Source organism: Rhinopithecus roxellana, chromosome 16 (assembly GCF_007565055.1).
Source record: "Rhinopithecus roxellana isolate Shanxi Qingling chromosome 16, ASM756505v1, whole genome shotgun sequence".
NCBI classification, from domain to species: Eukaryota; Metazoa; Chordata; class Mammalia; order Primates; family Cercopithecidae; genus Rhinopithecus; species Rhinopithecus roxellana.
This window is the reverse complement of record NC_044564.1, coordinates 110,183,470-110,199,044: the sequence shown is the minus strand read 5'-3', so window position 1 is coordinate 110,199,044 and position 15,575 is coordinate 110,183,470. Positions and strand designations below refer to the sequence as shown.

Here is a 15,575-nt window from a genome sequence, read left to right as displayed (position 1 = left end):
TGAGGTAATGTTATATGTAAAATGCTATACACAGTTCTTTTACTATGTTTAGTGTCTTTGTTTTATGAAGCCTTCAAGAGTCATTGTGCTACTTAAAGTGAGGATCTGCTGGTTTGTTTGTATTTTCAGCTAATAGCACCATCATGGAGGTGTTTATCCACTTACTACATATATCATGTCTGGGGGTTATATTTAGGGGGACAGTTATCCTGGCACTCAGATTGTAAGTTTTTCCTGTGAACCAAAATGTTAAGTTTTATTTACAAAATAATACTTTGTAAATCATTAAAACTTAAAAATCCCAACCCCCACTTGTACTTTCATCAGATATTTTTGCATACTTGAAAAAATAATATTCTCTAATGAAAGAGCAAGTGGAGGTTGGGAAGGGGTAACTTACAACTTCAACAGCATAAAAGGATAGATAACTAATGGAATTTATATATCGAATGATTTCTTCTGTATAAAAGCATATTTTATTTAAAAACAGGGATATTGAAATGTATGTTATAGCTCTTATAGAAAAATAACATGTTTTATAGGCCTTTTATTTGAAATTCAGTGTAAATCACTCTTAAACTATAAATTCATAGTTGTTGGAGGTTTTTTTTAGTTTAAATGATGTGAAAGCATTTGTTCCATTCAAAGGCCTCTATGCCTTTGAATGACATATTCTCAGTAACTTCTTTGCCGGTAACTAGAGATTGTGAGACTGAGTGACTATAATGTGCATATTTCAAGAATTCGCTTCCCACTGCATTATAACACATTTCCTAGGAAAGCTTTTGTATTTTTCATAGCCTTTTCACATATCCCTCATTTCAGAAGTCACAGTGTTGCAGTTTTACTTTATTTCAGAGGGGAAGGCCATCTTGTTGACATAAGCGGGGACAGAAGATAACAATATATTCTCCACTCTGGCCTCTTCCCTACAACCTAAAAGGGAGAGGAGTTGAGGCAGGTGGGTTAGGACTAGGCATTTTGGTAGGCACATTATAGGAGACTGGGTAAGAAAGGCGGGTTAGGTTTTTTTAAACTTCAAACTTTAGGAAAACGAGGCAAAAGCAATAACCATACCATATGTTCAAACAGAAGTAGGTTAAAATGTAGTAGTTATCCCTTGGTTTACATAGGGGATTGGTTCCAGGACCTTCCACATATACCCAAATCCATACATGAGTACTCAAGTCCTGCAGTTGGCCCTTCGGAACTAAGTATATGAACTTGCTCTATAAGTGGGTTTCATGTTTGGTTAATGGTTTATTTTTGATTCGTTGATAGCTGAAAACAGTGCGTGCATAAGCGGACCCTCGCAGTTCAAACCCATGTTGTTCAAGGGTCAAATGCATTTACTTTTGGATTATGGGATGATGGGTAAATTATTTTTACTTGGCTACTTAAAAATTTTCTGTATTTTCTAAATTTTCTTCAAAGAGCTTTGTTTTTAATCAGAAAAACATCCCTTCCATGCCAGTTGTTAGAGAGATGCAAGAGAACAGGGTGAGTACATGGGCAGGCCAGATCTGGCAGGCTGTAGACAAATGGGAACCAAGGCTCATCATGCAAGACAGAGAGGGAAAACTAAGTGAAGCACTAGGCCTCCCCTGCATATGGCTGGCTGTTACGTATGCTTTACATATACTGGTTCTTCTGCTTTAGTGCCCTGATGGTTTAGGCCAGGTAACAAGAATCCCGCTTCGCTTTTTATTCCATGTCAATCCTCATGACGTAGTTGTGGCATTAATGCGTTTCACTATGACTTCTTCATATTGTTTTTGTGTCAGTAACCCTTCTGTTATGCTTTTACTTTCTTCAAATTTGGGTAACACAACTGCAATGTAGCCTTCAGTGGATGGCTGGAAAGGAAAGAACATTTAGTACTGTCAAATGATGAAAAAAATCCAATAAAAGGTATGCGGATGAGATCATACTTTTTCTCTTTTACCTTTTCTTGAAGAATAGATGGCTTATGGAGAATGTTTTCATTCACTTCCATCAAACGTCCTCTAACACAACTATTTAAAAAATTTAAGATTTCAGCATGTTTACTTAGTAAAAAAAAAAATTCCCTCCCTTTGGTCTCCTAAATGGTGGCTAAAAAGTTACTCACCTAGATACAGTATATTCTTCACCATCTGAGCAGTAAATCTTACAGAGAGGTGCAAGCTCTGTTAGAAACTGTGCCCCCTGTATAATAAGACGGAAGAAGTAATCAATTGATGGACATTTCCACTTTCCTTTGAGAAACAGCCCTTAGGTGTATAACAGGATGTATTCCTGGAACTGGTGTTTTAAAAAATCAATTACCTCAGTATATAAAAACCATTCATTAATTTCAAAACCTATATGAATATAAGTACTTACTGTGTGCCAGGTGCCATCCCAGGCTCTAGGGAAAAAAGCTAATATACATGATAAATGGGAATTTAATTACAGACTACTAATATATTTTATCAACTATAAACAAGAAAACTACATATAACCAGGCATAAAGATTTCAAAAGTGTGGGAAAATCCATCAAGAAATAATATAAAATTCAATGTGACATAGTATGATGGCAATATTTATAAAGTTAGTTTAAGACTTCTACCTCATTTTAATATTATAACTTAATAGATAAAAGAACTTATTTACCAGGGTCAATCATTAAGACTTTTTGAAGAAGGGATATTGTTCTTTTTTTTTCCCCCTCTCTTTTTAAATCCCTAGTGTGTTAGTAAGGGATTATTTTTTCTAATTAAGAAAAACAAAAACAAAAACATGCACTTTAAGGAAAATGTGGAAAACAAGTTTTAAGTAGCAAAATAAAAATAATTGACCCATGAGTCAATACTACATTTTGATGTGTATGTGTTTGAATGTTATGGTATGGTTATTGTTTCATGTACTCCACTAGATGAACATACCTGGGGAGGCTCTCACAAGTATCTACAGGGAGGCTCATGAGAGCCAATGCAGGCATGTTTCATATGTTGCCCTCTTTTCTCCCATGAATTTTTCCTGTAGTGGACATCGGCATTTCAGGTTAAGACGCTATTCTTTATGACCCCTTTATTTACCACTCAAAACATTTTTAGATGGCATTCAGATATTACTGTATTGGCTTCACTCCTCTGCATGTGGGTTCTTCATTTTAAAGTACTAGTCATTGTGACTCTCTGCTTCTGAAAGGAAGGGGAAGGCTTGTGTCAAAAGAGCAGACACAAAAGAGCTAGGTCTGTGCCAAAAGAGCAGAAGTATTTTGATGCCTTTTTATCACCTCCTTTGGGAGAATGATTGGCAGTTCTGAGATCCAATGAACACTTACCTGTAGTGGGTTCAATATGCAGGTCCTTCTCTGTTCTTCACTTGTAACAAGAGTGTTACTTATTTTTTATTTTTATTTTTTTGAGACAGGGTCTTTTTCTGTCATGCAGGCTGGAGTGCAGTGGTGTCATCATGGCTCACTGCAGCCTTGATTCCTGTGCTCAAGCGATCTTCCTACCTCAGCCTCCTGGGTAACTGGGACTATAGGCGCATGCCAACATGCCCAGCTAATTTAATTTTTTTTTTTTTTTTTGGTAGAAATGAGGTCTTGTTATGTTGCCTAGGTTTGTCACAAATTCCTGGCCTCAAGTGATCCTCCCACCTCGGCTTCCCAATAGGCATGAGCAACTGTACCTGCCTTAAGTGTTACTATTTTGGACAGAGATTTATCATTGAAACTTCGGAAGTCTTAAGTGTTATTGTAACTTGTAGACTATCTTTTAAGAAAGGTGCATGCTTTTCTAAGTCCACTGGTTTCTTGAGTGAGGAAAAATCAATAACTGTAAGGCACTTTATTAGGGGACTTCAGGCCTACAAAGGGGGGTTTGAATAAGGGTCTCCTAGAATAGTGAGAGCAATTAGCAGAAACTCTTAGTATGAACTCAGTAGATGAAGGACGTAAATCATCCACAGAAACTTTCCCAACAAGTGGGTTTGTAAAGACATTTTAATATGTCACTAAATTCTCCTTGGTATGATACTCTTTTAATCATCTATCCATTTTGCCTAGAGTTACAGAAGGTAGAGCTAGCATTCTGTATAACCAAGTGTTGTGTGCAGGTACAGGGGGTGGGTAGATATGTATTACATTGACAATGCTTTAGGAATGGAAAAATGTAATTATTTTCTCGTATTCTTTTTTTTTTTTGAGACGGAGTCTTGCTCTGCCGCTCAGGCTGAAGTGCAGTGGTGCGATCTCAGCTCACTGCATCCTCTGCCTCCCAGGTTCAAGCCATTCTCCTGCCTCAGCCTCCTGAGTGGCTGGGATTACAGGTGCCCACTACGACACCTGGCTAATTTTTGTATTTTTATAGAGATGGGGTTTCACCACATTGGCCAGGCTGGTCTTCAGCTACTGACCTCGTGATCCACCCACCTCGGTCTCCCAAAGTGCTGGGATTACAGGCATGAGCCATTCTGACTGGCCCATGTTTTTTTTTTTTTTTTTTTTTTCTTACTCCCTTGGGAATTTTTTTTGTGTTTAATTTACATGTGGAAATATATGGTAAAGAAGAGTTGGTCACCTAAATTTTACAGAACTCGAGATACTAGTTTAATACAACCAGAAGGGACAAAATATCTTGTTACATTGCTATTAGCGTTCTCCTTTCAAAGGCCTGCCTTCCCCCTCCCCCATCCTGGGCATTGTAGGGATAGTAGCACAGAACCTAATAAAACAGATACTACACCTCCTGAGATACCTAATTTTTGGGAGTCTGAGAATTTCTTTAGGTGAAAGTATACTTACAATCAGCACCTCAAACTGCTAGAGAAGTGTGCTAAGCATATGCTACTGGATTCTAAGGTTCATTGGATCTATTATTACCATGAATATAGAGGATGTAAGTATATAATCACAGAATTACAGGAACATACCCGCTTAAATTTCCCAGAGACCTTGTTCTGAAGTCTGCTACAGTTGGTACTGATCTGATAGGAAATGCTTTTAATTGTTTTTCCACTTTGAAGAACTGGATGAGATTCGGCCAATGTGATGACACATATTCTACAAGGAGAAAAAATTGATCCTGTGTGATTGCTTGGAATAATTTTTCCTCCCATAATTCTTATTGGAACAAGAATGTATGAACTGATATTTGTTTAGTCAAACTATCATCTTCCCCCTTTTTTCTTTGGCTACTATTGGGGCATAACTGTAGAAAGGAGAATACAATAATAAAAGAGAAAACAAGATTGAATTTCTTTCCCAGGAAAGGGAAGAGTACCAGAGGTCTTTAGGTAGGTTGCATTGGGGTAGAAGACAAAAAAATAAGGCATGCCTGTGTATACAAGATACCATGTATGTCTCTACTGTAGCCCTTTCTGTGGGCTCTTAACAGTTCAGTAGTTGGGCACAGACTGGCCACTTCAGGTAGTAGCTGATGATGTGGTCCTCCATTTGGGTGTTTGAGTAATCAAATTTATTTGTTCAGAGTAGCCAGGCACTGGAATACTCATTCTTGCCAAACAAACTCCTATAATAATACCATTTCAACACAGTAGAAGATAATTAATGCATGTTTGTTTAGTGAGCATTTGTTCAATCCAAGACTACAAGACCATACCAGGCTACAATACCAGAAAAAAAAAAAGGTTTTGATAATTTAAAATTCCCAATTTGCTTACCGGTTAGAGTGCTGTAGTATACAGTGGTCCTCACAAAATTTTCCTTTGACATCTAGAAGAATAAATGAATCTATTGGTGGCTGAAATCAATACTTACTACCACTATGTGGTACTTTCTTTGGGTCATAGAGATAGTTAATAATGAAGATTGGACACACACATGCTGCATGCTGGTCACTGCTATCCCTACATTACTCAAAAAGACATACCCAAAGGCTTCCTGGAAAGTATTTAAAGAGATCTGGCCCAGACAGAATAATTTATTCAACATTAAGGTAATTAACTCCTTGCTCCATCTTACTTTACACTCACTTCAAAATGAGTACACACAGTATTTTTACTAGAAAAATGCAATTAGCATCCCATTCTTTATGATATATATTTTTTGTTGGTGGTTTCCAGGACTGTTCTGATGTTGGTGCAAGTCCGACATTCTGGGAAACCCCTCAGTCATGGGTCAACTAGGACAGGTTGGTCACCCTATGTTTGACCAACAGAAAATATGCTACAATATATATATTTTTAACTGAGTATAACCATTATCACTGAATGAAAGGAAGAAAGGAGAGTCCCAAACGATGCTCCCGCCACTGGTACTGCTTACACAAAACAGTACAAAAAGAATACCTACTTCTAAGTGGAAGATGAACAATACCGGTGGCGTCTCCTTAAGTAAATGTGTAATCCTGCTTTCTAAATGTCTCTAATCTAACCCACCCTCTTCTCGCCAGCCCTACTGTCTCTACCTTGGTTTCGATCTGATCATTTACATAATTTTATGTATCGCTACTCCCTGTGAGAGTGAGCCCCTCAATCCCTCCAGGCACTTCAGGACTGTGGCAACCTAGCCCTGCGCCTACCTCCGGGGCCTCCGTTTAGAGTACTCATCTTCCCGCGAGCAACACCCTAGAGCTCGCACTGCAATCGCCGGTCCCAGAATACGCCCTGAAGTATTTCAGGCCACCAGGTCTTTGCAAATGCCACTACCTGGGCCTAGACGGAACACAGAAGTCCAGCTCCTTCTGACGTGGGGAGGGAGCGCCAGGGAGAGCGCGCGTGGCTTACGATCTGTCAACGTAGTCTCCACAACATTAGGCCAATGCGGCCAAGGAGGGATCAACATCACTCTGCACTTACCCGGTTTGTACCAGCGAGTGAAGTATCGATCCACGAGCGAAGGCACCACCGGCTCCGCTGCTTCGGGCTCGGTAGCCATGGCGACCTCCGGCGCCGCCACCCCTCCCTCCCGGACCCCAGGCGCTTCCTCCGCGCAACCCGGACTGGGCGTGCTCTTCCGGCGCGCAGCGCGTGTCGTGCGCACGCGCGCTCCTCCCAGCTCCGCAGGTTCCGCACCCCATTACTGTGCTTTGGGGTTCGACATCAAAACAGATCAAATACAAAAGTGTGGGCAGATGGGCGAGAGGGCAGAGGGACAGGGGACGCGGCCAATGTAGCTCCTCTACCTTTACGGTGCCAGGGCTACAAAGAAGGCCGGTCCCCATAAGTGACCCGGCAAGCGGGCCCGGCCACGCACCCTTCGCTGGATGACGTCACCCCGCGCCGCACTCCGCAGGCCGGGCCCGCCTAGTTGACGGGACCATTGCGCAGCTGGCCTCTGTCGTGCTTCAGCGCACCGCTGGAGGCCTATTGCGCTCGGTACGAGAGCGGAACCTAGGACAGAGACGCGTGCGCAATTCGGGGCGGACTCTGGGTAGCCGGCTGCGCGTGGCTGGGGTGGCGAGGCCGGATGCACCTCTGTTTGGGGGTCTTCAGGTAAGCCATCCATCCGGGGCAGGGGCACGGGAGTGGACCCCTGCGCCGGCGGTGTCCGGGTGAAAGAGACCCGGAGGCTCCTCTGCTTGCTGCGGGCCGGGGACTGGAGTGCGGGCTGCACCACCTCTTTCCTAGAGCCTTAAATTCTTTTTGCAGTTTTGCCACCTGCTCCATCGGGGGCGCTGGGAGGCGCGACAGCCCAGGGATGCCTGCTGCACCTCCAGCCAGACTTAACTCAGCCTCTTGATTGCTTGCAGGGGGTTGATAATAACGCTGAAAGCGATAGCATTAATTCACGATGGAAGGCGGCGGTTAATAGAGGCTCGGGTGCTGCGGTGCGGGTCCTTTCTCGCGTCTGAGACTTCTTCGTGGGGGTGGTGTCCTCTGTGCTTCTCCATCTAACGTGGTGTTTTAACGTGGCTTTCTTTCCCGTTAACGATGATCTCCGTGGAGACAGTGGCTGCCTGAGTAATCTTCAGATCCCAGCACTTAGCAAGTGCCCAGTCGGTGTTGGATGTAGGCCACAGACAGGATCGTAAAGAATTCAACTGTATATTGACAGCCACAGCCACGGTGCTAACCAATGAATAGATCAATATGAAGAGTAAGCAGAAAGGCAGCAAAGACAGTTTTCCAGCTCGGGGACATAGCGTAGAAATGGCCTGTCCCGAAATAGTGGGAACTGTCATTTGGGGGAAGAATAGCAACTTCTTTGCTTTCCAGGTCGCATTTGATGTGCATGTGAGACATGCTTGTGATTCTATCAGGAGGTTGGAAATGTGGGTTTAGTGGTCAATTTGGGCTAATTCAGTCAGGGCTAGACATTTAGGCCTAATCAGCGTATTCGTGATCTGCCTGGTACATGTAATCATGCATATGATGTCTAGCCAAGAGGTGGATAGTTGAAGGGACAAGGGAAGAAAATGAAGGAGTTGTCAGAAAATTTAAGAGAGAATTCACTATTGACCTTTGGTGTGGAGGAATCTTTAGCACATTTAAGGACTGAGAAAAGTTTGAATCAGTGGAGGCAGGAAGTTTGGAGGTTGCAGATGTCAGAGAAAGAGTATCAATAGGCCTAGGTCCTGTGGCAATATGGAGGATATTCCTTTCCTACCCTGGAAAGAAGTGGACAGAAGTCTTCCTTTAAGAAGATAAGGAAATAAGGCTGATGGGTGTCAAATTTCAGAGAAACTAGTTTTGAGGCGTTTTTGTGATGTTTAAAGATTAAAAACGCGGCCAGGCACGGTGGCTCACGCCTGTAATCCCAGCACTTTGGGAGGCAGAGGCGAGTGGATCACTTGAGGTCAAGAGTTCAAGAACAACCTGGCCAACATGGTGAAACCCTGTCTCTACTAAAATTACAAAAATTAGCCGGGCATGGTGCCGGGTGCCTGAAATCCCAGCTACTTGGGAAGCTGAGGCAGGAGAATCGCTTGAACCCGGGAGGCAGAGGTTGCGGTGAGCTGAGATCGCGGTCATTGCACTCCAGCCTGGACAATAAGAGCGAAACTCTGTCTCAAAAAAAAAAAAAAAAAAAAAAAAAAAAAAAAAAAAACCTGCATGATATGTTAGAGGTTTCAAGTAATTTCTAGAAGTTCTTGAATATAATTGTCACCAAAACTTCCTAAAATCATTGTCTGCCCTGATTTCCTCACTTCCATCATATATAAACTTACCTTCGTCTTATCCCACATTATATATTATATAATTCCTATTATACATGACATTATCTTCTCTGTACTATTAGGATTGATTCATCTTTATTCTTTCTGTGTCATACATATGTGGGGTGCCAAGATGAGAGAATTCTCCTTGGATTAAAGTGACAGTGAGGCCAGTATGGTCCTTGTAATTGCTACCCCTAACATAACTTAGGGACTTACAATCATAAGCCTTAAAGGGATCTGAATATAAATAACTAACACAGTAACTTTTTTTTTTCCCTACTTAGGTAATGTTATGCATTTAAGCAAGTCTGATTTTGCCAGACCAAAGTAGACGTTCTGTTTAGCACTCTTTTCTCACGTTTTCTATTGTCCTGGGAAAAGCCTGGCCAGAAGAACAAAGTTACTAGAAGTAGGTATGTCAGGTCATCAAGGTCCTTGAAATGTTGGTCATCATTTTCAAGTAAATTGTTGTCGTGTCCCAGTATTTTATCTTCTCCTTTAGAACAATAAATGCTTTTCTATCTTTGACTTCATTTTTTTTATGAATGTATAAAGCCGGTTTATAAATGAATAGACCTGGTGAATATTAAAGTTGTTTCAGATTCTCTTCAACTGCTAGCATATAAACATGGATTTTCAAATAGTGCTAATCAGTGGGATACCCTTTTGTTTTTCCTTATGATTTCATAAAGATGTCCTAACATGCAAAAATAAAACGTTTCCCCATTCGTTTGTTCTTTCAACTTTCCCAAAGGAATAACTGATATTACATCTTTTTTGAAGAAAGCATTCTAAAGTTGAGAATCTTGCCTCTCCTAAAAAGTGCGAACATAAAATAGGTTTCAGAATTCCTAATTTGTAGACCATAACTGTATAGCGTGGGTCAGGTTGCTGCTATAATCCACACATGGATGTGTACTCAGAGAGGTAAGTTTTTTCTTTTCTTGGCTATTCTGATTCTAACTACCACTTCTTCACCCCCTGAATCATTTCACTTAAATAAATATGGTCATTTATCACTATTAAGCTATTTCTTTCTCTCTCAGGGATTAATGGTTCATCAAAGGATAGTTGTATTTGTCTCGTGGGAATCACTTCATCATGCGAAATCTGAAATTATTTCGGACCCTGGAGTTCAGGGATATTCAAGGTCCAGGGAAACCTCAGTGCTTCTGTCTCCGAACTGAACAGGGGACAGTGCTCATTGGTTCAGAACATGGACTGATAGAAGTAGACCCTGTCTCAAGAGAAGTAAGTTACTGATGGAGAATGCTAGCAGATGGATATGACCCTTGATTTGTCTTCTTCCAAATTTCTTTCCCTACATAGTCTTTCTTTACATCCTACTGAATTTATATCCTCCCAAATGAACATCCTTTGCTTCATATATGTGCCATGTTAGACATAGCTTAAATAGTAACCCTTCTTTAACTCTGCTACTGTTGTAACCTAAGTCAGTAAAACTCTGACTTTACTTTTTGAGTGGGTTCCCTACTTTTTACCCTTTTTGTCATGCAAATTCTGTTTATAAGAGTGGTTCTTAATTGGGAATGAACACGAAAGTTGCCTGTGGAGCTTTCTAAAAGTTTGAGCCCACATCTCATGTCAACTAAATCAGAATCTTTAGTGTTGGCTCCTAACTGTATGTGCTTTAAAAACCTCTGTGGGTTGGTTTTCATATGGTCCCTTGATTTTATTCTTCTACTAATACATTTTAGGCAGTTACATCCTTTAGTGCCTTTTCCTCATACTGTAGCAATCTTAGAAAAATGTAGTTATTAGCATCATGTTTTATTGGGCATTTTTAAAGAGACCAGACTTACTGTTTTTGTTTTTGTCTTTGTTTGGCAAGAAGGTCATATTACCTATTTTTCTTGTTAAAGATGACAGAATAGTGATATTTCTTAAATGAAAGTTTGGGTTTCCATCTGGAAAAAACATTCTCGAAAGCTTTTATATAATTAAAGAAGCATTAGGCCGGGCGTGGTGGCTCACGCCTGTAATCCCAGCACTTTGGGAGGCCGAAGCAGGCGGATCACGAGGTCAGGAGATCGAGACCATCCTGGCTAACATGGTGAAATCCCGTCTGTACTAAAAATACAAAAAATTAGCCGGGCGTGGTGGCAGGCGCCTGTAGTCCCAGCTACTCAGGAGGCTGAGGCAGGAGAATGGCACGAACCCGGGAGGCGGAGCTTGCAGTGAGCTGAGATTACACCACTGCACTCCAGCCTGGGCGACAGAGCGAGGCTCCATCTCAAATAAATAAATTAAATAAATAAATAAATAAATAAAATTAAAAAATAAAAATAATAAAAGCATTAAAAAGTATTTTATTTCTGGAAATGTTATCAATTATTCTTGAAAGTAGGGTTAATTTGCTTATGTGTTTACTTTGGTGAAAGGTGAAAAATGAAGTTTCTTTGGTGGCAGAAGGCTTTCTCCCAGAGGATGGAAGTGGCCGCATTGTTGGTGTTCAGGACTTGCTGGATCAGGAGTCTGTGTGTGTGGCCACAGCCTCTGGAGATGTCATAGTCTTTAGTCTCAGCACACAACAGGTAAGTGGAAGAGTCCAGTGAGTGGGGAGTCTCAAGCGTCCTCAAATAGGTTACTTGGTATTTGTGGAAGTTTTCAAATCAGTTGCCATAATATTTAAGCTTTTGCAAATTAGTATCTGCATTATGTATTCCTTTATTTAAAAAATTGTTAACATGGCTTTAGCTGTATTTTAAGATTCTTCTAAAACTCAGTTTTGTCTGCTGCATCTTTTAATGAGAATAATCAGAACATTCCAAATGAGAATATATTTTTTTAAGTTAAAACTGGCTATTCTTGTGTGGTGTAGATCACCTCTCATCAGACCCTCGTCCTGAGTTGCAACCTTTGTTTCTCAATTTAGGAAGTCTTTGAATGTTTATCTGACATAGATTTTCTGTTATGAATGTTGATTGGCTAACTTTAGAGTCCCTGAACTCTAGGCACTAAAGTAATACATTATCATTACCTGCGTATTTGATGACTGCCAGGAGAGCTAGTCTTCAAGCAGTTGCTGCTTTCTCTGCTCTAGTGTGTAGTTGAGTTTCAAATTTCTATCCTCACCTTCTTAACAGCAAGGGTTTCAAATTACACTTGCCTGAGTCTTTAAATCTTCTTTGATTACTTCATTAGTTGTGATCTCCTTAACATCGATTATGTCACAGAAGTTAGAGTATTACTAATAGTAGGATAATAATAACAGCTTATATTTATTAACTGTTTAGCATGTACTTGGCACTTTTTAAAGTGCTTTTCATGCAAATTTGTTTAATCTTCACTATGACCTTATGTGGTAGGTTGTTGTTTCCTATTCTTCAGAAGAGGCAGTTGAGGCACAGAGTGCTTAAGTGATTAGACCAGGGTCACACAGTAATCAAATGGAGTTTGACCCTAGCAGTCTAAATCTGGTACCTTTGCTCTTAACCATTCCATTTAGTACAATCGTAAACCTTACTCTCAGTTCATGGTGGGAAATATCAAACCTGTCATGCCCAGCTTAATTGGTTTTTCTCATATTTAAATGATAGATGCTTTTACTTTCAAAACATTTTGTAGCATTGTTTCCTGGTTACTGAGCTCTTCCAGTCTATTTATCTTCATTTAATGGTGCTGATTCTACCCTTTAGTGGCTTCTCAATTGTCTGGAAGGTAGAGCCCATGTTCCTTATTGTGCCTTATAAGCCCTTTCACTGTCTGTTCCCCACACTCCTTTTTAGCCCCATCCCCCATTGTTCCCATGTGTATGTATACCTTATGTTTTAGTTGCAGCTAATTTTTAACTGCTCTTTTTTTCTGGCTTTGTGCCTCTGCACTGTGTTTTCTTCCTGGTCTCTCGTTCCTGTCCTTATTACCACTCTTTGAAACACGTCAGAAAAACTTTTTGTGCACTCTGGGCCACTGGTCATTCCCTGTGCTGAGACGCACTTTGCTTTCCAGAGATCTTGGTCATTGCTGTCATCTTCTGTAGAGTCATCTTTTATCTCCCTCATGAGACAGCTCTGGGAAGAAAGAGATTTATTTCTAATCCCTGTGCCCGATAACAGGTCTATTCTCTTGATATCTATTACTGAAGAAATGTTTGTTGAATAAGTTCTAGTTTTAATTTTTTAATTTAAATTTTTAATTTTTATGGGTACATAGTAAGTACATATATTTATGGGCTATATGAGATGCTCTGATACAGACATGCAGTGCAAAATAACCACATCATGGAGAATGGGATATCCATCCCATCAAGCGTTTATCCTTTGTGTTACAAACAATCCAATTACAGTCTTTTAGTTATTTTAAAATGTGCAATTACTATTGACTATAGTTACCTTATTGTGCTATCAAATAACAGGTCTTATTTATTCTGTCTATTTTTTTTGTACCTATTAACTATTCCAACTTCCCTCAGCCGCCTCACTACCCTTCCCAGCCTCTGGTAACCATCCTTCTATTCTCTGTGTCCATGAGTTCAATTGTTTTGATTTTTAGATCCCACAAATAAGTGAGAACATACGATGTTTGTCTTTTTGTGCCTGGTTTATTTCGCTTAATGTAATCATCTTCAGTTCCATCCATGTTGTTGCAGATGACAGGATCTTATTCTTTTGTTATGGCTGAGTAGTACTCCATTGTGTATAGTACCACAATGTCTTTATCCAGTCATCTGTTGATGGACACAAGTTGCTTCCAAATCTTAGCTGTTGTGAACAGAGCTGCAACAAACATGAGAGTGCAGATATCTCTTTCATATACTGATGTTCTTTCTTTTTGTTTTTTTAATTGTTTTGATTAAAGTTGCAGGCAATTTTTACTAAGACGCTAGTGTTTTGAGTCTCTCTTTTCAATTTTCTCTGTCTCAGCTGGAGTGTGTTGGGAGTGTAGCCAGTGGTATCTCTGTCATGAGTTGGAGTCCTGACCAAGAGCTGGTGCTTCTTGCCACAGGTAAGCTTGTTACTGGTGGCTCACTCACTTTTCTAAAACATTACTCCAGGTATGTTACAGGCTTCATCAGTTTTGGGCTGCTTGAATTTCAAAAAATTTCTTTGAACCAGTCTAATACCAATAGTATACTGTAGAGTGAATTTATTTATTTTTATTTTTTTATTTTTTTGGTGACTGAAGTTTTACCTCTTAGCTTATCATCATAAAAAGTTGTTTCATGTAACTTTTTCAGTTTTTGGGAGTAAATAAAGTCATAAAACTTGGGGAGGCTGCTAAGTCCCCAGTTAGAGTTAAAAATGTCAGCGCTATATATATTTTAACTTATTCTAAGGGTTGCTGTATGAATACATTCTAAAAGCCCTTCTTGGGTTCTGTTGCTGTTTTTCCCCTTTAAGTCTCATTATTCCAGATGAGTTTAGTAAACAAGCTCCATTGATGACATATATATTTAGAGGTATCTTGGGGACAAGGAGTGTTGAAGTTAGTGGAGGAGGGCTTTGTGGACTTTTATGTTCAACTGTACACACATTAATAGTGGTGCATAAGCACCAGGTGACTTATCTAGGCAAAGCTTTTTTTTTTTTTTTTTTTTTTGTCATTGTTGATTGTTTTTTTTAAGTCAAAGCATTTTGGATGAATTCTCTCTGCTTTGTTCAGACTAACTCCAACTCCTTAGCTTACAGTGCCATAGGTACTTACGGAATGGCAAATTTGTTATGTGGAAACAAAATCATTTTTGTTTGTGTTTCTCTAAGGTCAACAGACCCTGATTATGATGACAAAAGATTTTGAGCCAATCATGGAGCAGCAGATCCACCAGGATGATTTTGGTGAAAGTGAGTATAGGTTTGTTTGCAACATTTTGTGACCTACGTTTCTTCCCATTTTTGACCATTTCCTTGTATACTAATAGCCATGTCATTAGGCCAAAGAACTGTGAAGGTTAAACCCCCAGTTACTAAATGTCCATTAGCTCAGTTCCTTCAGCCCATCCCAAATCTTAAAAGGCCTACTGGTGCCTCCCCAGGTCTGAGGATTGGCTTTGTCAATAACCTGGAAAATATAAGTCAATGTTTAAGGTCACTTAGATAGTTATTATCCAAACCCTGGAAAAGTCTTAGGCTGGGCCTTCAGTGAAAGGGACTGTACAAGCTAGAATAAAGGTAGTATTTCTGGGATACAGTTTTAGGGAGAAGAAAAGAAGAAAGATGGGATAGAAGGTTGGTTTTTGTTCCTGCTGATTAGATCCAATCTGCATTTCCATGGGAACAATCAGATTATTTTCTTGCCAAAATCTAGCCAAGGTCATCTGGGCATTAAGACTATGGGAGTATTGAAGGGCAGTGCAGGAGAAGAGAGATGTTTATTAAGTATAAGCTTTGGCCATCTTGAAATCATCAAATAACTGGCCTGATTGAAGAGGGATGGGGAAGAAGATATTCCAAATTCTGTTAAGGTCTAACTTCCTGCCTTCTTGTTCCATCAACTCTGAAAAATCATTTAGACAACTTCTACCC

The 15,575-nt window shown here is 40.1% G+C and overlaps 2 protein-coding genes across 5 annotated transcripts in view; one reads left to right on the top strand and one right to left on the bottom strand.

Annotated features, from left to right (window-relative positions):
* Nucleotides 1-453: 453 nt before the first annotated feature.
* On the bottom strand, nt 454-7,158 carry ABITRAM (actin binding transcription modulator). The gene is made up of 6 exons (XM_010365598.1): nt 6,791-7,158; nt 5,654-5,705; nt 4,904-5,033; nt 2,111-2,187; nt 1,946-2,015; nt 454-1,856 (listed from the first exon to the last, which is right to left on the bottom strand). Exons 1-6 carry the CDS (start codon nt 6,867-6,869, stop codon nt 1,722-1,724), a joined length of 543 nt encoding a protein of 180 aa, XP_010363900.1. The 5' UTR covers nt 6,870-7,158; the 3' UTR covers nt 454-1,721.
* ELP1 (elongator complex protein 1) overlaps nt 7,002-15,575 on the top strand; it is a 67,412-nt gene continuing 58,838 nt past the window's right edge. Inside the window, exons 1-6 of one of the 4 annotated variants that reach the window (XM_010365597.2) lie at nt 7,002-7,426; nt 9,378-9,502; nt 10,140-10,344; nt 11,496-11,648; nt 13,977-14,058; nt 14,814-14,894. In XM_010365597.2, coding sequence (XP_010363899.1) covers nt 10,195-10,344; nt 11,496-11,648; nt 13,977-14,058; nt 14,814-14,894 — 466 coding nt within the window. In that variant the 5' untranslated portion in view covers nt 7,002-7,426; nt 9,378-9,502; nt 10,140-10,194. Of the gene's footprint in view, nt 7,427-9,377; nt 10,021-10,139; nt 10,345-11,495; nt 11,649-13,976; nt 14,059-14,813; nt 14,895-15,575 lie in introns of all 4 variants that reach the window. The other 3 variants (XM_030919412.1, XM_030919411.1, XM_010365596.2) reach the window with 3 other exon arrangements.

Excerpts from the sequence above, each read along its gene's own strand:
- ABITRAM (XM_010365598.1), bottom strand. The coding sequence starts at position 6,869 with ATGGCTACCGAGCCCGAAGCAGCGGAGCCGGTGGTGCCTTCGCTCGTG. Across the intron at positions 5,034-5,653 it reads ATACTACAGCACTCTAACCG|AATATGTGTCATCACATTGG; the intron begins GTAAGCAAATTG and ends TTCTCCTTGTAG. Across the intron at positions 2,016-2,110 it reads GAAGAATATACTGTATCTAG|TTGTGTTAGAGGACGTTTGA; the intron begins GTGAGTAACTTT and ends TTTTTTAAATAG.